This window comes from Akebia trifoliata, chromosome 3 (genome assembly GCF_017979445.1).
Source record: "Akebia trifoliata isolate Shusen 1 chromosome 3, ASM1797944v1, whole genome shotgun sequence".
Classification (NCBI taxonomy): Eukaryota; Viridiplantae; Streptophyta; class Magnoliopsida; order Ranunculales; family Lardizabalaceae; genus Akebia; species Akebia trifoliata.
In genome coordinates this window covers 3,071,927-3,092,877 of record NC_141377.1, presented here as the reverse complement: position 1 = coordinate 3,092,877, position 20,951 = coordinate 3,071,927, and the positions used below count along the sequence as shown (strand labels likewise).

Below are 20,951 nucleotides of genomic sequence, written 5' to 3'. Positions count from 1 at the left end.
CTCGGGATACACAACAGCAAATCCTCATAAATCTGTGCAGTTGTATATCCCGATGAAAGGTAGTCTATGGTTCTGGCAGACCCCATGTCAGGGGAGTCAATTGGGTATGCCACGTGGGGGAGTCAAATTATCATGACTCAAGTGAGAAATAATTTAAGTAATTGGGTGTAGTAAGTAACTGTTGGGTGCCAATAGAATTTCTCAATTTATAAGTAAGACCCGCTGTGGGATCATGTAGGCCAAAACCCCTCAAGTGCTATAATAACCACCAGCTACTTATCTTTCTTCTGGTGGTTCCTATAAGGTCCTCTGTCCTCATCCCCAATAATTGCATCAATTAAACTCCAATGCTCACCAAGCCATGGTACCCATCCCCTCCAACACAACTCCAAACCTCCTACTCTTCTCCCTTATCAAACCCAATTACAATAATAACCTCATCAAAATCTTCCTCAGCAGGCCAAATCAAACGCCTTGTACTCACCCAAGAAGGTAGAACCAAACTTAACATCGGTCCGGACCGAGATTTCTATGCGTACCCACGGTTTGTGACCCATGTCGACAATGGGTTCATATCGACCTTAACGGATCTATATAGAGAGAGGCTAAGGCCTGGTTGGGAGGTACTTGATCTCATGAGTTCATGGGTTAGCCATTTACCTAAAGAAGTTGAGTACAAGAAAGTGGTGGGACATGGGCTCAATGCTATGGAGCTAAGTAGGAACTCAAGATTGGATTATTTCTTTGTCAAGGATTTGAACCAAAACCAAGAGTTTGAAATGGAGAGCTGTAGTTTTGATGCTGTGTTGTGCACAGTTAGTGTGCAGTATCTTCAACAGCCTGAGAAGGTAAGATATATAGTATTGTGCTTTAAGTTTTTTACTATTAACACATCAATTTTTTTTTTTTACTTATAACACACAAAACTATATGTTATATAATAAAGATCATCTTTTAATTTCAGAGGAATGGTGTGTTGTAAGTAAAAGTTGGTGTGTCAATATAATCTCTAGTTAACACTTGACCTACCCTTCTTGGAGAGTTTATAAGGCTCGGCTTGCCACAAGGCCAACCCTTTAGGGTTATCTAACTATGATAACATGGTGCACAAATCATAAAAATAATATGCAGAGCTTTCACCATATGCAATTTGAAAACATTGAAAAAATAAGGGCACAATAAGAGTCTCAAACCATAGTTTAAATTCTCATTTTTATTCACTTTTTTTTTTCTTGACAATCATACAAACCCTTAAAACTCTTCATCTATTTACAGGTATTCTCAGAAGTGTTTCGAGTGTTAAAGCCAGGAGGGGTCTTCATTGTGAGTTTTAGTAATCGATTGTTCTACGACAAAGCTATAAGTGCATGGAGGGATGGCACTGGTTATAGTCGGATTCAATTGGTTGTTCAATACTTCCAATGCGTGGAAGGGTTCACACAGCCTGAAATTGTACGAAAGATAGGAAGTAGTGGTGATGGTCAAGTGAACAAATCGCCTTTCGATTGGATCATGGGGTTGTTTGGATTGTTATCCGGGTCAGACCCTTTCTATGCAGTCATATCCTACAAAAATTTTAAACCTATCTACGAGTGAATCTCTTTGAATATAATTGAAAAAAAAAAAAAAAAAAAAAATTTCAATGCCTATTTTAATTTCTTTAATTATTATTTTTAGACTAATGATAAACCAATGCTCCAAAACTGAAGCTCTTTGTACGCTCTTGACATGGCATGTGAACAGAACCATAGATCTTTTTTTTGTGTATCCCAAATAAAAAAGCTATGTTTTGATACACTGCCATATCATAGAGCGTACAAAGAGCATCAGGTTATTATTAGTCAATGCGATGATGATGAAATTAATCTTTATTCTGACTGCATTGTATGGTTAGTTTTTTCCTTGGTACCCGGATAGTATATTTTGGAAAATGCTGAGGTGACTTTAAAGTTCATTGCGCTGTGTCTGTGTGTTCGGAACCATAGATGCTTCTTTTTTTTTGGGATTGATAATAAGAACCATAGATGTTTTTCATGGGGGTTTTTGTTAACATGTGCCCAAGGGCATACATTAAAGTGCAATACATACACCTTAGGAATACACATTTGAGGGTATTTTGATAATAATAAAAAAAACATTTTTTAAGGGCATTTTTGGTACAAAATACAATTGTCAAAGTGTATTGCACTTTAACGTGTGCTCTTAGGGCACATATTAACAAGACCTTTTCATGAGATAGAGTGAAAAGCATCCGTAGTTTTGTGCACGCTTCCATGTCAACACAGTGAATTTCACAGTCTCTTCGGCATGACTCTTTAAGTTATTTTTGAATTGAGATAAGTGGAAAGAAGATAAACTCATTAAGAGAAGAGAAACTCAATTTCTCTCCACCATGTATGGATTGATAGGAGAGAACTTGGGACAACTTTGAAATTTTAAAATATCGTAAAAAAGATCTAGGGGCATAATTGGAATTATAAAATATTTTAAAAGGGTTTCTCTCCAATTCTCTCAACTTTTGGAAAGAAAGATAACTCACATTTTTTTCTCTCTAATTTTGTTCTCTTCTCTCTTCTCGTCCATTTAACAATCCAAACAAGAGAAATGGAGATAAACTCATTTATTTTCTCTTCTCTTCTTTTCTCCATTTTTCTCAATCCATACATAGTCTTAATTTTAGCATTGTAAATAGGCTTCCAGAGGTTTTGAACTTAGGCATTGTGCCTTATAACATTATTAATTGCCATTAGATTAAATTTGACATCTTTATTATTATAATAAGAGAATGGTCTACATTAATCACTTTTTAAATTACAAAAATGATCTTAAATCAATCATGGCTAGGATATTTTCTAAGAACCAAGGTGTCATGGCCTCTTAGAAAACTCAACTAATCCTGAGACACATGCAATCCCCTCCCCCCTACACACACCAAGTGATTTATGGGATAAATCCTTAAGGGTAACCTATAAGGGGGATTTGACTCAAGACCTCTACTTCTTGAGTTGTGGTCTTGACCATCTCACTAACCCTAAGATGGTTCTCAAAAACAAGTTCGTATAAAAATGTCGCAACCCACGATAAATTCACTTGAAACATATGATTATCAAGAGAGATTATTACATCAAGTACAATTCAATATGATTCAATGAAAATTTTCATGAAGTTTTTTAACATTCTTAAGTTCAAAAGAAAAAGGAAAACATTGAGAACTAAATGCTGATAAAAGCTCTCTTTAATTAACTTCCCATCAATGTGGTATGATTGGATGAAAGGGTTATTGAACAAATGGAAGGACACCATTAAGAGAACTGTTACCCCAATTTTAACTTATTACACCCCAATTTCTTAAATTATTTGTCACTCCAATTAAACAAACTATTGATAAAACATTACAAAGATATGGCTCAACTAATTAATCAATTTCAGTAGTTGTTTACAATAGGGATTAGGCTCATATAAAATCCTAACAACTAAACCTAAAAAATAAAAATCTAACAAAAAGAAGAAGAAGAAGGGGAGGGAGAGAGAGAGAGAGAGAGAGAGAGAGAGAGAGAGAGAGAGAGAGAGAGATTATTGACACCCCTACTTTGACTTTCTCTCAATCATTCATTTATTTTTTGTTGGGTGAATCTCCTTTTTGTGCATTAAATATAATGAAATTTCAAGTTTGATACACTTAATTCCCAAAACATGCCTTCGTCATTTTTATAATCTACGAACTTATGAGTTTGTCACTTTTAATATCTAAGAATTCGTAGATATACTAGTGATTTCATTGATTATAAAAGTGACAAATTCACTCGAAATGCATGTTTTGGGAATAAAAATGAGCAGTGTACCGAAAATCGGATCTTGAACATAAGTTGAGCCGGTTTCGTAAAATTCCCTTTTTTTAATTTTTAATTCGGGTGTAATAAGTAAAAGTTAGAGTGCCAATAGCAGCCCTCAAAATTAACTAGACAAAGAATACGAGGACATAGTGAAATACTGAGAACTGCATTGAAGTTATAAATACATCAAGAAGCATCAGATATTTCCTTCCAGATATTTCTAGATTCTAAATCTAGCCGTCCATCTTGTCTTACCTCTCGGTTCTGTCTAAGAAAAACCCCTTATCCTCTCTCTCTCTCTCTCTCTCTTACTCTGAAGTCTCAACCAAAACCCAACAATGTCTTCTGCGACTACGCCTCTCTTCAAGCCTACATCAATGTTGAATGTCTCCCTAACCACTCACCCAACCCTCTTCACCACCAAAGTTTCATACCCATTTCTCTCTCTCCCTTCAAAACCCATTAAACTCCTTCTACTCTCCTCTTCTTCTTCGTTTCCTTCATGTGTTCCTCTAAAAAAGAAGACCATTTCTTCCTCTGTAGTTTCTCTTGTTTCCCAGACCTCCGAATGGGCTCAACAAGAAGAACATAGCCAAGTTGAAGAAGAAGAAGAGAGTGGTGGAGAAGGATTTGTAGAGGAGGGTGACACAGAATCTTATCCAGAACCACCTGAAGAGGCAAAGCTCTTTGTTGGGAATTTATCTTTTGATATTGATAGTGAGAAGTTGGCTCAGCTCTTCGATCAAGCTGGAATAGTTGAGATTGCTGAGGTATAAATTTCTCTACTTATAATGCTTTGTTTCTCTGTTTTTTCTTTAATTTAATTATTTCTACATTGGGAGTTTTTAAGATTTGAGTGTGCTTCTCTACTAATGACCCTCTGTTTCTATGTTTTTAATTTAATTATTTCAACATTGGGTTTTTATTTTTTTTTATTTTTAAATTTGGGTTTATTTCTCTACTAGTAATGCTCTTTTTCTCTGTTTTTATTTAATTATTTCTAGAGCGTGAGTTTTTAGATTTGGTTTTATTTCTCTACTAATAATTATCTTTTTCTCTGTTTTTTACATAATTATATCTATATTGGGAGTTTTAAAGATTTGGGTTTATTTCTCTTCTAAGAGCAATTCCAAGCGGGATACCAATCTACATACCCATTTATGGGTCACCAAGTGCTTATGGATAGCCACTTTGGATATCCGTGGGGTATGCAATTCAACCGTGCTACCCATAATGGTTGTCTATAAATATTTTTTTATTTCAACTCAAATTAAAAAAAAAAAAAAAAAAAGAACCAAATTGGAAATCTTGCTCTCTGAAAGTCAAAATTCAAATCTCTCTTACCAAAATTTAGAATCCATCTAAGAATATGCTAATTTTCTCTTCATTTTCACCCAACCCTACCACATCTTCTTTCTATACTTAATTCTATTTTTCTCTAAGTAGCATTATGATGGATCGTTATCCTGACATTTTAGGAGATAACATCAAGTTTGAGGACGAATTTGATGACTAGTTGGGGATCTTAGTATGAGTAGTCATAGAAAATAAGTAATTGGCTAGTCAAATGACACGTCGTCGTGGTTCCGTTCTTGGTCACATTACCATTATCCTGTTAGAGTTCAAGGCCATAAAAAATTCTATTACGATTATTTTGCTGTAATTCCGGTATATCCTGACCATCTATTTCAGAGGTGTTGAATGAGTTGTCATCTTTTCTGTTGAATTCAAATTGTGGTGGAAATTTACGATCAATACTTTGTCCAAAGGAGTGATGTCCTTGGAGTACTCGGTCTGTCTTCCCTTTAGAAAATAATCACATTCATGATGCTTGTTTAAAGAGCATCGACATATTCTATTAACGCGTACATGCGGATCAGAGAAAACATAATCATAGCAAGTTTGAAAAGATTTGTAAAAACTGTTAATGTAATATTTGGTAACGGTACCTACGGTCACCAAAGATTAATGGCATCACTCGATTGCAAACGGTTGACGAACAACGTGATTTTCTTGAGATGTTGGGGAGTATTGATTGTATGCATTGGAAGTGGAAGAATTGTTTAACAATTGGACAATGGATGTATACTGGTATTATGAAACGATAATAATTTTGGAAATCGTGGCTTCAGGAGAACTTTGGATATGGTATGCTTACTTTGAACTAGTAGGATCGTTTAATGACATCTAAGTGTTTGATTGGTCCCATATATTTGCTAAACTTGCTGAAAGACGTGTCCCTACTGTCAATTGTACAATTAATAGGCATGACTACACGATCAGATATTATCTTATTTATGGTATTTATCCGACATAGTTAATATTTATAAAAAAATAATTTCATTTTCACAAGGATTGAATAAACAACATTTTGCTGTAGAGAAAGAGTTAGCAAGGAAAGATGTAAAATGTATATTAGGGGTGTTATAAATATATTTTACTATCGTACATGGACCAACAAGTTTTTGGGATGAAAAAACGTTTGGAGATATTATAAAAGGGTGTATAATAATACATAACATGATTATTGAGAGTGAATGAGATACTGGTAACTATGAGTTTGATGCAATTCTTCCTGTATCAGTATCGTATGCGCGATAAGTCAATTTATAGATTTTATTGAAATCCATCGTAACATCAGAGACAGAGGAACACATTCTCAATTACAGTCGAATCTTATTTAGCATTTGTAGTAACAACACGACAAATAATAGAAAATTAATATTTTTCTTATTATTCTTCAAGAATAACAAAATTGTAATTTGAATTTTTTAAGTATTATGAATTTGAAATTTGTATTTTTATTGGAAATTAAAATCTTTTTTATTAATAACACTTAACATAATTTCTCGAAATACAATAAACTACATATTTACTAGAAATTAAAATTTCTTTTTGTTAAAATCTTCATTTTAAGGCTGGTATAATGTTAAGCGGTGATTGGGTCCATAGTAGTAATGTTAGTTTGCATTATTCGCTTCTTGTATATACGAGTCTCCATTTGAATTCTTTCAGTCTCAATTTTAATTGTCAATTATTTTGAGCTAATATTATTTCTCGTCGTTCGACACTAGTATGTTCTAATTTCATCAATTTAAAAAAAAATATATATTACTCAAAATGATTGCTCTTACAATGTTTTGGATGCCTTATTTTCTTTTTTTATTTTTAAGCACCTTCTTTGAGGCCTTTTTGCCTAATGGCCGATCCATATCGGTAGAGGGTCCACTCTCAATCCTTAAATTAATTGAATCTAGAGTTGCAGGAGAAGATGAAACAGGATGAGGTTGCTAGAATTTTTTTACTTCTTGATGTTGATGGTATCAATTCATTTTCTCACAAACAATTCACCTGATGAAGTTACACCCGCAACGAAAAAAGCACGAGCTGAAAACTTCTCCTGATTCGAGGATCTTGTCTTTGTATCTTGATGGATCAACATGAGTGTTAGGAGAAATACGTCGTTATTAATAGGGGTAGTATCGTCTTTTTCTTCTTTTTGTTATTTAGTTATGATATATAATAGATTGTACAACTATGGTTGTTGTCAATTTCGACTCCTGTGTTTCTCCAATCTCTTCTTCCATTTTTCTTATCCAACACTTAATCTACATGGTGTAGAGCACATCATACAAGTTCGAATCATTTTTTTTTTTTTAAATTTTCATTATTATTTTATTATTTCTCAATTGATTCGTTAGAAAATCAGATTATTCTTGATCTAATTGAAGGTCAACAAAAAGTTCGTATTTAAGGCGCTTTATGGTTTGAAACAGTCTTCGTGAGCATGGTTTGGAAAATTCAGCAATGTAGTTTTTGAGTTTGGGATGTCGAGGTGTCAAACAGATCACTTTGTTTTTCATTTGCACTCAACTAGTGGGTATATTCTTCTAGTTATATATGTAGATGGTATTGTATTGATAGGCAATGGTGGTGTTGGGATTGAGAATCTAAAGTCATTTTTACAACAAAAATTTTATACTAAGGATTTGGGTAAGTTGAGATACTTTCTGGGTATTGAGGTTGCACATTCAACTGGTGGTATTAGTCTATCACAAAGAAAATATAGTTTAGATTTATTAGATAAGATTGGTTTACTTTAGGTCTAAATCTATGGATTCTCCCATGGATCTAAAGCAGAAGTTGATTATCGATTATGGAGATCTTTTTGATGATTTAGGTAAGTATAAGAGACTTGTTGGAAAATTGAATTATCTTACCATTACTAGGTCAGGCATTTCATTTGTTATGAGTATTGTTAGTCAGTTTATGGAAGTTCTTAAAGTACCTCATTGGGTAGTATTGCAATTTAGTGTCAGGTACTTTAAGGGTACCCTAGGAATTGGTTTGTTATATTAGTCATATGGTCATACTCTCATATAAGGGTATACAAATATAGATTGGGTGGGTTCTCCTTTAGATTGGAGATTCACCACAGGGTATTGTACATTCTTGGGTAGTAATCTTACGACATGAAAAAAACAAGAAACAAACAATTGTTGTCAAATCTTGTGTTGAGGTTGAGTATAAAGCCATGCCACATACGTCTTGTGAGCTAACCTGGTTGAGGCACTTTCTTTAGGAGATCGATTTTACAGTAAAATTATATGAGTCTCTTTTGTGATAACCATGCACCCATACACAATTTCTAATACTGTGTTTTATAAGAGGACGAAGTATATTGAAGTTGATGGTCATTTTGTTCAAGATGTTACTGCAACAATCGTTTTGAAGCAATATATGCAAAATAAAATGGAATTAGAATATATTAGAGCCGAACGACAGGAGATAACATTAGCTCGACATAATAAAATATTAGATATTGATGCTGAAAGAGTTCAACTGAAGGCTAAAAGGGTTCAAATGGATGCTCGTATGCATGAGGAACGAATACTGCAAATTGACGCTTGTATCATGGATTCGATCATCGCTCAATATTATGCTAGTCTGAAGATGAAGATTTTAACAAAAAAAAAATTTATTTCTAATAAATGTATAGTTTATTGTATTTCGATTAGTTATATTGGTGTTATTAATAAAATATGTTTTAATTTTCAGTGAGAATGCAAATTTCAAATTCATAATATTTGAAAAATTCGAATTATAATAACTTTGCAATTCTTTGGAAAATAGCAAGAAAAATACTAGTTTGCTATTTTTTGTTGTGTCGTTGCCACAAATGCTTGATAAGATCTGACTTCTGTTGAAAATGCTTTCTTTTATCTTAATGTCATGATGGGTTTTAATTAAGTCTACCAATTGACGCGTATGCGCATGAGACACTAATACAGAGAGACTTGTATTAAACTCATAGTCTCCGGTATCTCTTTTATTCTCAATGATCATATTGTGCATAATTATGCACGCCTTCATAATGCATGCAAGTATTCTTTCAACTAAAAAATGTGCTAGTCCACGCATGATAGTTAAACGTGCTTGGAGCACTCTTAATGCATGCTTTACATCTTTCTTTGTCTACTCTTGCTCTGTAATAAAATTTTGTTTCTTTAAGTCTTGTGGATATGCATTGTTTTTACAAAAGTTGATCTTGTCGAATAGATACCATAAGTTAAATAATATCTCATCTTGTAGTCGTGCTCATTAATCATATAATTGATAGGAGGGACAAGTCTTTCAACAAGTTTAGTAAATATATGAGTCCGGTTTAGCACGTTGATATCATTAAACAATCATGGTAGTCCAAAGAAGGCATGTTATATCTAAAGATCCCTTGAAGCCATGACTTCTAGAATTATTGTCAATTCATGGCTAGTATACATCCCTTGCCTAGTTGTCAGATAATTTTTTCACTTTCAATGCATATAATCAATACTCTTCCACATCTTAGGAAAATCATGTTCACCAATCGCTAGCAATTGAGCGATGTCATTGGTGTTTGGTAACTGTAGGTACTCGTTGTCAAACATTGCATCTATGTCTTTTACAAACCTTTACAAACTTTATATTGTTGTGCTTATTTCGATCTACACGTACTCGTCCATAGAATCTGTCAATGTTCTATAAGTAAACATTTTGAATGCGATTGCTATCTTTTGAAGGGAAGATATATTGAGAACCCTCAAAGCATAACTTCTGTGGATGAAGTATAGATTGTAAGCTGCCACCGCAGTTTGAATTCGGAAAAAAAAAAAGATAAATTATTTGAAACCTTTCTGAAATTGATGGTTAGGATGTACCAGATTTCAACGAAATAATCGCGATAGAATTTTTCATGGTCTTGAATTCTATTTCAATGAATTTTAATGTGGCCGGGAACAAAATCACGACAGTGCGTTGTTTGGCTAGCTAATTGCTTGTCTTCTATTACTACCCTTACTAACACCTCTAAGTTGTCATCAAATTCATCGTCAAACTTTGAGGCTATCTCATTTTCATCCAACCTTACTAGATCCTCTCTCCACTCAACTCCATTTTAGGATGATGATCCATTAGAGTGCTATTTAGAGAAACAATGGAGTTGATTATAGAGTGAAGATCTAGTAGGGTTGGGTGAAAATGAGAGGAAATTAGCATATTTATAGATGGATTCTAAATTTTGGTGAGAAGGAATTTGAATTTTGCTAATTGAGAGTAGGATTTAAAAATTATGAAATTTTGCACGAGGGAATTTGAATTTTGCCGATTGAGAGTGGAATTTGAAAATTTATTTCAATTTTGAATTTTGGCGAGAGGGATTTTGAATTTCAAATTTCGGAGAGCAAGATTTTCAATTTGGTTATTTTTTTGGATTTTATTTGAAATTTGAGTTGAATTAAAAAATATTAAAATATTTATGGTGGTCATTATGGGTAAGCGCAGTTGGAGTGCATACCTCATGGGTATCTAACGTCGCTATCCTTAAGCATTTGGTGACCCATAAATGGTATGGAGATGGGTATCCCCCTTGGAGTTGCTCTTTTTTCTCTATGTTTTATTTAATTATTTCTACGTTGGAAGATTTTAAGATTTGGGTTTATTTCTCTACTAATGATGCTCTTCTTCTCTGTTTTTTATTTGATTATCTCAATATTGAGAGTTTTTAAGATGTGAGTTTATTTTGGTTTGTTTGATTTCTTTGTAGGTAATTTACAACAGGGATACTGATCAGAGTCGTGGGTTTGGGTTTGTAACTATGAGCACTGTTGAAGAAGCTGAGAAAGCTGTTGAGATGTTCAATCGTTATGTGAGTTTTATTATTATTATTATTATTATTATTATTATCTTTTTCTAGTGGGTTCTTTCTCATTGATAGTTGATTTGTAGGAGAAGATATTATATGTAAGAATTGATAAGATTGTTCCACTTACTTTTATTTCCATGGACTGAGCTGCATTACAGATATTTGCTATTTTCTTCTTCGTTAATGGGATTGGTTGGAACATCAACAACTGCTATGATAAGATCTTTTTTCTTTCTTCTGCTGCTTCTTTTCAATATGACTAACAATACAAAATTTTTGATTCAGTCATTCCGGCATGCATTTTGGTCCCACTCATCTAAAAATAAAATTTTCAACCAAATATATTTGTCATATGTCGTTAAATTAAAAATCTTAATTAAAGGGTTTTTGAAGATTAAATAGTATAAAAGGATATTTTTGTAATTTTGAAAACTAACCAATGTGATTGTAGGATTCTATTTTTCTTGGTTTTTGACCAAAATGACCTTCATTATATCAAATTTAAATGTAAAGGTGGGGGCATTATTGAGATCTTAACTTTGGTATTGAACCACTTCTACTCCGCCTTCTCTCATTATAATAGTAAAGATACTTTCAGTACAGGGTTAATATCAATTTTGTTGAATCTTTTTTGTTGAGGCACTTGACTTCTTTGCATTCTATTTCTTTAATCTGATTAGCCTTGGAGTTTAACTTATCCAAAAAATACGAATAGGGATTAGTATGCAAGTTTAAACATGTTCTGTAAGCTTAGATCCTTAGTCAAGAAAACACAAGATTTACATTGTTCGGCCAATACTATGTCCATGAATGAGATATGGGAGAATTTCACTGTTATTGAGAAGGATTATAGCCTAACTTTTTATTCTAGGTATCCAAATCTGAAGCCAACTCTACCGAAACCCAAAACGTCTTATTTTCCCTTACTTCTAATTACTGATGGTGACCTAGTCTTTGACTTAATGAATTTAGTTATAAGCTTGAGTTGGAGAATCTTCCGAGACTGATGTTTTAATGGAGTTTCCAATCGGACATGTTGGTAGTAATGGTATATACCAATAAAGGAATACCAAGAAGCCCATAAAATTATTCAACTCATCATACTCTCAAGTGTTGGCATTTGTCCCATGACATGTTGATTCACATCTTACCTAGCACAGCTTCTAATGCTATTTTTCATCTAAATATAAGCCACTTTAAAATTGAATAATTTCGTTGTAAAATTTCAATCCCTCCAAAGGAGGTTATTTATGAATTTAGTGGTACTGCACCTACAAATGCATCTTTTTAGTAGAACAATGCAACGTCAATATTCTTGTGTATTCACATATTTACCTCATCTGAGGATATTCTAGCAATGATCGGACTAATTTGCTAAAGTTTTTTTCCTTACAAATATTTATAAACTTGATCAACTTCTATAGTTCTTTTAAATGTGGTTGAGAGTTCCCTTTTTATTTTTGAAACAGGACGTAAATGGAAGGCTTTTGACAGTCAACAAAGCATCACCAAAGGGGTCTCGGCCAGATCAACCCCCTCGAGCATCTGAATCTTCTTTAAAAGTATATGTTGGGAACCTACCGTGGCAAGTGGACGACGATCGCCTCCATGAGGTTTTCAGTGGACATTGTAAGGTTGTAGATGCCAGGGTTGTTTACGACCGAGAGACTGGACGCTCGCGAGGTTTCGGGTTTGTCACAATGTCCTCCCAGACTGATATAGATGATGCTATTACTGCTCTCGATGGACAGGTAAAATTCACGTCTTCTCTTTCCTTACTATAGATATTCTGAGTACACATTTGAGGGGAACGGACTCATCTGCCTTAACCTTGACACATGTGCGGGGGGGATTTGGAACCTACATTGATAACTGAGGTTAAAAGTCAATCTGGTCGAGATGATTGTAACCATCTAATCTATATCTCATTATTTTCAAACATAGAAAGAAAAAGGACACTTCTATGGTCAACCTAAGTCATTCTCATTATTATTTCAGGTTGAAAATTTTAAACTGGGTTTTGGGAGAACCCATGTAACTATGCACTTAAAGTACAACCTAGTTTCTCTCTTGCAGGCCACAAAAAATAAAAGTGGGGTTTCGTGAATGCACTTAAATATAACTTGAACTCAGCTTCGGCCACCACGTTGTAACCTTGTGCTTGTTCTGGGTAAAAACTTGGGGTCTAAAATTTGTTGGACATTTAATGGTTCAACTATTGCCATTAGAAATTTCAATATTGTTTTTATTTTGATGGTAGAAGTGTCAATAATGATGCCATTTTATAAAGTATGCAAGGAGTTCTCTCAACTTCTAATGTACATGGAATTTCGACCCGGACTTCTACTAACTTTATTGAACAAAATTCATGTTGTGGAAGAAGAATGTCAGGATTGTGGGTTGGATTCGAGCTCGCTTACGCTTCATGAGAAAACATAAAAACACAACATTGTTCCATGGAGAAACATCTTGCATGTTAAATCCCATCACTTATATTTTGGCAAAATCCTTTTCTTTCTTGCGCTGCTTCAGCTAAGCAAGCAACTTGACTATGTGTTAATGGTAATGCAGAGTTTGGATGGGAGAGCAATAAGAGTGAATGTTGCTGAGCAGAGACCCAGGCGCGGATCTTTCTAATTGAAAGAGATTTAAGTTGGTTAATCTCCGAGAGAACCCTTTTTCTTTTTCGTTTTTTTACCAAATCTCTCTGGCGGGTTCATGTTTAAGGGATATTTCCGACGATCAATTTGTTTTTTGTTAACTTTGGTAGCTATGTAAACGTTTTTAGTTGAGTTTGGAATTCTTTTCAAAACAAGTTCTTTCACTTGTTCTTTTTCGTCTAGTTTTTAATCAGAGAATACATTTGAGCAAAATAGATTTAATGAAATATTTTCTCAGTTTGGATCACACCCTTGTCTTCTTACAATGTAAGTTTGCTCATATCGGCTTGCTTGGTGGTTTGTATTCTCCCATGAAAATGAAAATGCTTGAATACATATGTTGTGCAGAATGGACTGAGACTGGTCCACTGACCACGTCAACGTCTGTCTCATCCCCTTGGGGGCGCCTGTGCACCAAAAATTGATGATCAACATCCATTGGATTCATTCAATTTGATCAGGTGATTCTATTAGTCAGATTCTTGAATTTTTTTTCTTGCGTGATTCAATTCATCAGATTAAAGTATTCTAATTGTCTTCTTTGTAAATCGGATCTTGTTTGAGATCTAAAACTATGAACTTGTACCCGAGATTGAGAACCCCCTTTATTTTCCCAAATCAATGATGGGCAAAGCATGGTCAGAAGGAACATCGATAAAAGATAATTTTTTCACATAAGTATAAAAAATCAAAAAACTATATATTAAGCAAAAGTAAGGGTACTAACTATCATCTTAAAAGGGAAAAGTTGTGATCGATGTATTACTTTTACCACCATCGATGAACACAAATTTGAAGTTGCTCATAGGGGTGCCAATGGACTGGGTTAATCCAGAATTTAGAGAAATTGGTTTCTAAACAAGCCTTCTGATATTCAAAACATTCTTAATGTAATGGGCACAAAGCAATCATCTTTTAGGAGGGTGTGACAGCGAACAAGCAGATTGGTGCATGTTGCAGACGACATTTTTCATCTATACAAAACAGGAATACAGAGAGAATATACAAGAACACGTTTTATCTACACAAAACTGGAACGCAAAAGAGCACGCACATTATACAAGACTCCCGATATGTGCAGATGCATCCATTCTTCTCTTTTGACCCCAAATTACAAAATTCTACATCAATAACCCCGTAACTGGGAATCTCTTGTAGTCAGTGGGACGTAACGTACTGAGGTTTCATTCCGGACAGTGATTGAGCCATCACGTTTCTTGTCTACTACCTTCAGATCTTGGAAAAAGTTGCCTACTGGAATCACCATTCTGCCTCCTGGCTTCAACTGGTCGAGAAGCGTTTGTGGGATTTCGGGTGATGCTGCTCCCACATGAATAGCATCATAAGGGGCGAATTCTGGCCAACCCAGTCTTCCATCTGTGGCATGGAAATATTTCTCATGAACTCAAAACTATATTAACTATTAACGGATCTACATTTTCTTAGTAAAAATGGCACTCAAACCAATCAAGTAATAAGTTGATCTGCCATGTCATGTACTTGAGTTGCAAGAGTTAGGTAAGGTGGACACCACATCTCACGGGGTTACACCTAAAAATCAAAGAAACTCGTCCTAATCATCCAAACCATAGGCTCTCTTGCAATACTTGGACATATTTTTCCTAAATTGTAATGTAATGGAATGGAACGAGTTGCAATATTTGTTTAAGCTCTCCTAGGTGGGACATGTAAAATGGCATGTCTAGTGCCCCATCTGATATGTACCATGGTTCACAAACAAAAACTTCTGGAACTATTTGGACTAAATTTAAGTTCTGTGTCATCAAATTGTGGTTTATGGAACGTACCCCCAATGTGAATAGATAAAGAACCTTCTTTCAACAGTGGTGTGGCCGCACTTTTTTTAATATTCTCGATGGACATAGTGACCAACTCAGGAATGTGCTCTACACCCACTGCATGACCTCGTGGCCCAACCATCATCGCAAAGCATGCTGTCAAATAACCTGTTCCTACACGCACAGACACACACACACAAAAATAGTTTAGAAAATACATGAACTACAAAACTGCAGCGAAATTGCATTATTGCTAGATGGGAACGGGATAACCCATAAGATAATAATGTACTTGCAAGGTAATACAACAACTCTCCTCCCAACTAAGGTCCTTTTTTTTCTTTTTCTTTCTATTCAGCGTATATCCCTCTCGTTGTTAGTGATATGCATAATGAATAATGATTGATGTGGACCAAAAACTTTCAATTTGGTCTGACCAAAGATCCATAATTTTTTTATCCTTGCATCTTTCGATAATGGAAACTTCGGTAATTTTTTCATAAACATATGTATAAAAGGAGTATCTCATTTAGCTCCTTCACAATGTTGTATAAAAGGAGTATCTCATTTAGGTCCTTCACAATGTTGTTTTATAAATACACGTCTGGCATAAAAAAACAATGGGTTTTCCAAGTATTTATTATTCAATGAAGAAGAAACAAACTATGATTTTCCCCATTCAATCGGGTGACATAAGAAAACAACGGTTATTCCAGTATTTATTATTCAATAAGTAGAAACAAACTATGATTTTCCCCATTCACCCATCTCCCCCCACCAAAAAAAAAATCCAAAAGCCAAATGTATCAAAATTATGAACTAAAGTCTCAGGACACATTCTTTGATCAGGAATTAATAGCCATACCCTTTTTTTTAGGCTCTAATAATCCTCTCTATCACTAGTGCTTTTGTATCATCAAGTATATTTTCCTCTATTCTCAATGAAGTTGTTTGTTCTTGTGTTGGAGTTGGGGGTGGGGTTAGTTAACGGGTTAGTGGTTAGCAAGGTGAAGCTGGGTTCAAGAGGGTTTGAACAATACTCCACACATCTTACCAACTTAACTAAGTTGGCACATCAATCAATTAAGTTGCTTTTATTAGTAAAAAAGAAAATGAAACAAAAGAACAATAATACCATGGCTGCCGAGGCAACACTTATGGAATGCCTAGATGCCTTAATGCATGGGGAACTGTAAAATTACACCAAGGTAACTACGTAGAATGCTTGGTTTGCATTATGAATATAATGAATGGTCAAGTTAGGCAATGCAGTTGTATTTCAAAACCAATAACAAACGTACTCTACTATTTTTACTGATTTCTATTAATGCTTGGCATCCATAAGAGTAGCATTGAAATATAGAACTCTAGTAAATATAAGAGATAAAAAGAAGAGAGGAACCGTGCCCCATTAAACGTCAATGCAGACAGATAACATAGATCAGAATGGAATTTATAGCTATGGAATGAATAACATGAGAAAACAATAAATGGAGAAAGCAGAACACACCTGAACCAACATCTAATGCATGCATGCCTGGCTGCAAATTCTTCTCCAACAGTTCAAGGCACATGGCATGCATGTGAGGTGCAGATATAGTGGCATTATAACCTATATCCATGGGACTATCGTTATAACATGGGCTTCCATAGGGTACAAACAAACCCCTATCGATCGTCTCCATCACTTCAGCTACTCTCTTTGACCTAATTATCCCATACTGCTGCAAGTATGCCACCAGTTTTTTGTTCTGGTCAATTCCACCTCTAGTCCAAATTCGCTGTAAAATTATCATAAAACAACTTCACAACAGTATAATAAGCTAAAAAAATTTCAGCAAAACATATGGGTTCAAGTCCAGCTTACACATTCAGGAAAAAACAGAAAAAAAAAAAAAAAAGAAAAGAAAAAGAAAGCAAAACGTCTTCTTAATAATGGACTGGAACATATAGTACTATACCCCATCTCTTGCATTGTTTGGCATAAAGATAACTGTGATGGCAAGCTCATTCCGACATCTATAATATATCTGTCAAAACTTTCATTAGGATTTGATCATTATGAGGCAAGCAGAGTTTAACACAACGCACTATTACGTCAACATCTTGGCCTCCTAGATTCTCCAATCTTTTAGCTATCTCAACATCATGAACACCAAGATGACGTCTTTAAATCTCTGTCGAAAGCTCCTAAGAAAAGAAACTTGCTCTGATGCACTGGACATAAGTGGAATTCGACTCAACACACTGATAATGTTTTCCTGGAGCAGAAACCCCTAAAAAGCTCCCATAAAGTGTTAATCCAATTAATCCATGAAGTGTTAATCCCAAGAGTTCATGGAGGAGCTAAAGGCCCAAAAGCAAATTTCATTCAACAAGTACAAGTCTCCTCCACAATGATCTCTTAACAACTTCTTTATAAGAAAATAAACCATGGCTAACTTATGGCCTTAGTAATAAATCCTACAGATCCATCTAAGCAAATAAATATAATTATTTTATGTACTAAACTGCTCCTAAATAACATCATTATTCCTATGACCAATCTTCAAACACTGTTTGGGGCCCAAAATGGTATAACCTTAAGAAAAGTGGTGAGATATCTACTGAAGATCTTAGGACTTGTTAATGCATCTAACGCGTATGAAAAATATATTTGAGTAAGATATCATGCATCCTCAAAGTTAACCATATAGAAAAGTAAAATAAAGAAGAAAAACGAACACACAAGATTTACGTGATTCGGCAAATTGCCTACGTCCATGGAGGGGAGGGAGAAAAAAACTACTATCAACAATAAAGATTACAGACTCTCTGTCCTCTGCCGCATATCAAACATTTTGGCCAACATTTTAGCCAACCATTTTTGTCCTACATGGGTTAGAAGTTTTGGAATGGGCTGATTTTTGGTGATGATGATCTCCTCACTGTAGAGATCATCCTCACCAAAAATCAGCCAATTCCAAAACTTCTAACCCATGTTTTGAAAAATGTTTTGCCAAAATGTTTGGTGCCGAACATTTCCCATATATATATATATATTCATGGGACAACAATTGTGACAACATCTATGACAACAGTTTTTGTCTTATATGGGTTATCCTCACAAAAAATCAGCCTATTACGAAACTTCTAACTCCATCAAAAGTGGTTTACAAAAAATCATTGTCATAGATGTTAGTCACAATTGTTGTCCCATGAACCATCCCCATATATACATATGGGGGTTGTTCAAGGGACATAAGTAAAAACACATGTAAAACAATCATTTTTCAAAGTATGGGTTAGAAGTTTTAGATTAAGCCGATTTTTTGTGAGGATCTCTATGATGAGAAGATCATCCTCACAAAAAATCAGCTCAATCTGAAACTTCTAAATACATCAAAAGTGGTTTACAAATTATTGGTAAAAAATCGATGGTCCACATTCTAAATCACTTTTGATGAGGTTAGAAGGTTCAGATTGAGCTGATTTTTTGTGAGGATGATCTTCTTATCATAAAGATCATCCTTACAAAAAATCAGCTTAATCCGAAACTTCTAACCCATACTTTGAAAAACCATTGTTTTTACATATGTTTTAACTTATGTCCCTTGAACGCACATACGTGAAAACAATGGTTTTTCAAAGTGGTTAGAAGTTTTGGATTGAACAGATTTTTTTAGGATGATCTCTATAATGAGAAGATCATCACAAAAAATCAGCCCAATCTGAAACTTTTAAGTCCATAAAAAGTGGTTTACAAATTATTGATAAAAAATCGACGGTCCACATTCTAAATCACTTTTGATGGGGTTAGATGTTTCAGATTGAACTGGTTTTTTAATAAGATGATCTACTAGACATCTCATAACACAAAATATAGCCATAGATGAAGTGATGAGATTGGACAACCTTAGTCTCAATACCAAGAAATGCAAACTTGAAAATGTTATAAAAAGATCAACTAAGATACTAAACCATGTGCAACAAAGAAAGCTAAGGGCACTTCTAAGAAGATAAGTGCCAATGGAAGTTGAAGACTCTAGATGATTAGAAGAATGATGAAAAGGACTCAAAGTGGCCGTGAAAGAAAATTTGACAAAGCACGCTTGAGGCTTCGTTGATTGAATAGATAGGTCCATGTCATCTCTTAAGGTTAGCAAATCTTCTCACTAATCAGAGATTCAATTCCACTACTTATATCAATAGAGTAAAGAGTATGACATAAGTACGATCTTCCACCCTATAGATTATTAAATATTTAATAATTAAGAATAAACTATAATAAATTAATTCTCATTCTCATAGTTAAGCTTAAAAGGGGGTCAAGAACGTGTAGAAACTGGAAAGAAGTGAAAACCGATTGTGAGAAAAATATACCAAATATAGTGTCCAAAAGTTATAGTATCTCGTGTCAAATGACAGATTAATTGAAAAATTACCAAAACGGCACACTGTTCATTTTAATTCCAAATTACCAAAATGGTAGACTGTTCATTTTAATGCTGAAATTGGTAATTTTCCATTTTCGGAATCAAAATACTTTCTTTTAGTAGGGACAAAATTCATTGTTTTATAAAACAGAACATTTTTAACAGTTTTACTAGAACAAAAACGGAAATATTTTAATTCCAAAAACAGTAATTTACCGTTTTCAGAATTAAAATGAATAGTATACTGTTTTCGGAAATTTTCAATTTTTGTGTACCTTTTTGGGAATTTTCCCGCCTTTCTACTCTAAATGCCCAAGAATCATAATTCATAACCATAAGGGAGATTTAGAATTTAGAAAAAAAAAAAAAAAAATCATTCAAGGGGATTAAGAAGAAACAAAATTAAATGAATAAGAAAAGAGCGAAAAAATAAAAATAAAAGAAAAAACCGAAATAGAAAATACCTCCATTGTCGAGAACAAAGAGTTCTTGTTACAGGGAAAGTTAGGGTTTGGAGAAGACAAAGACGAAGACGAAGACGAAGAAGACTTAAAAGAGAGAGAACCGAAGAGTAGAGGACAACGATGGAGTGAGGTGGTGAAGGTTAACAGGTGCTTTATAGGCGCACAATAGCGGCAACCCAACGGTAACACTGAAGACGCCATGTCTTTTCTTACAGTTACAGAGTGGCGCATTTTCTCGAAAGTTGTCTCTTGACTTGGTGGCACTCGTGTAAGCCCGATGTTAACGAGAAAATTGGGGCTACTAGCGCGCCACGTGGTAGGGAAATCAATTATTTATTATGTCGTGCTGATGGACTTTGTTTTGCACTGCGTTTCATACTGCGCTGATGAGGAGGTGCACACATAACGATAGATGTTTTTCGCTTGTATCATGAGAAAACACATCTATGAGTCGGGCTGGAGTGATCTCATATTGCATATCTTGATTGGGCCTAGTTGGGTTGGGGCTCAACCTGTGCCCAACCCCACCTTAATAACTATCAACTCGTGCCCATGCCCAATCAGACCCAAGGCATGGAATGCTTAACCCCAACCCAAGTC

The 20,951-nt window shown here is 34.6% G+C and overlaps 3 protein-coding genes and 1 pseudogene across 4 annotated transcripts; 3 read left to right on the top strand and 1 right to left on the bottom strand.

The window, feature by feature from the left end:
* Positions 1-251: 251 nt before the first annotated feature.
* LOC147405550 (S-adenosyl-L-methionine-dependent methyltransferases superfamily protein) lies at positions 252-3,583 on the top strand. Its single transcript, XM_086433319.1, has 2 exons — positions 252-848; positions 1,276-3,583. The coding sequence occupies exons 1-2, from the start codon at positions 348-350 to the stop codon at positions 1,594-1,596; spliced, it is 822 nt and encodes a 273-aa protein (XP_086289445.1). The 5' UTR covers positions 252-347; the 3' UTR covers positions 1,597-3,583.
* A 155-nt stretch (positions 3,584-3,738) lies between these two features.
* CP31B (chloroplast RNA-binding protein 31B) lies at positions 3,739-13,920 on the top strand. The gene is made up of 4 exons (XM_086433318.1): positions 3,739-4,603; positions 10,915-11,016; positions 12,483-12,764; positions 13,585-13,920. Exons 1-4 carry the CDS (start codon positions 4,172-4,174, stop codon positions 13,648-13,650), a joined length of 882 nt encoding a protein of 293 aa, XP_086289444.1. The 5' UTR covers positions 3,739-4,171; the 3' UTR covers positions 13,651-13,920.
* Positions 5,565-10,903, top strand: LOC147405549 (uncharacterized; annotated as a pseudogene).
* A 471-nt stretch (positions 13,921-14,391) lies between the features above and the next one.
* On the bottom strand, positions 14,392-20,612 carry LOC147405547 (protein-L-isoaspartate O-methyltransferase-like). Of its 2 annotated transcripts, none has more exons than XM_086433317.1 (4): positions 20,352-20,612; positions 16,983-17,253; positions 15,482-15,640; positions 14,392-15,050 (listed from the first exon to the last, which is right to left on the bottom strand). In XM_086433317.1, the coding sequence occupies exons 1-4, from the start codon at positions 20,580-20,582 to the stop codon at positions 14,800-14,802; spliced, it is 912 nt and encodes a 303-aa protein (XP_086289443.1). In that variant the 5' UTR covers positions 20,583-20,612; the 3' UTR covers positions 14,392-14,799. The 2 variants fall into 2 exon arrangements, with proteins under 2 accessions (XP_086289443.1, XP_086289442.1); XM_086433316.1 differs by having other exon boundaries at positions 15,482-15,646; positions 20,352-20,609.
* Positions 20,613-20,951: the final 339 nt, after the last annotated feature.

Coding starts and splice junctions, on each gene's coding strand:
- LOC147405547 (XM_086433316.1), bottom strand. CDS start 20,582: ATGCGCCACTCTGTAACTGTAAGAAAAGACATGGCGTCTTCAGTGTTA. Junction 17,254..20,351: donor CTTTGTTCTCGACAATGGAG/GTATTTTCTATT, acceptor ATAATTTTACAG/CGAATTTGGACTAGAGGTGG. Junction 15,051..15,481: donor TTTATCTATTCACATTGGGG/GTACGTTCCATA, acceptor TCCATGCCACAG/ATGGAAGACTGGGTTGGCCA.
- LOC147405550 (XM_086433319.1), top strand. CDS start 348: ATGCTCACCAAGCCATGGTACCCATCCCCTCCAACACAACTCCAAACC. Junction 849..1,275: donor ATCTTCAACAGCCTGAGAAG/GTAAGATATATA, acceptor ATCTATTTACAG/GTATTCTCAGAAGTGTTTCG.
- CP31B (XM_086433318.1), top strand. CDS start 4,172: ATGTCTTCTGCGACTACGCCTCTCTTCAAGCCTACATCAATGTTGAAT. Junction 4,604..10,914: donor GAATAGTTGAGATTGCTGAG/GTATAAATTTCT, acceptor ATTTCTTTGTAG/GTAATTTACAACAGGGATAC. Junction 11,017..12,482: donor TTGAGATGTTCAATCGTTAT/GTGAGTTTTATT, acceptor TTTTTGAAACAG/GACGTAAATGGAAGGCTTTT.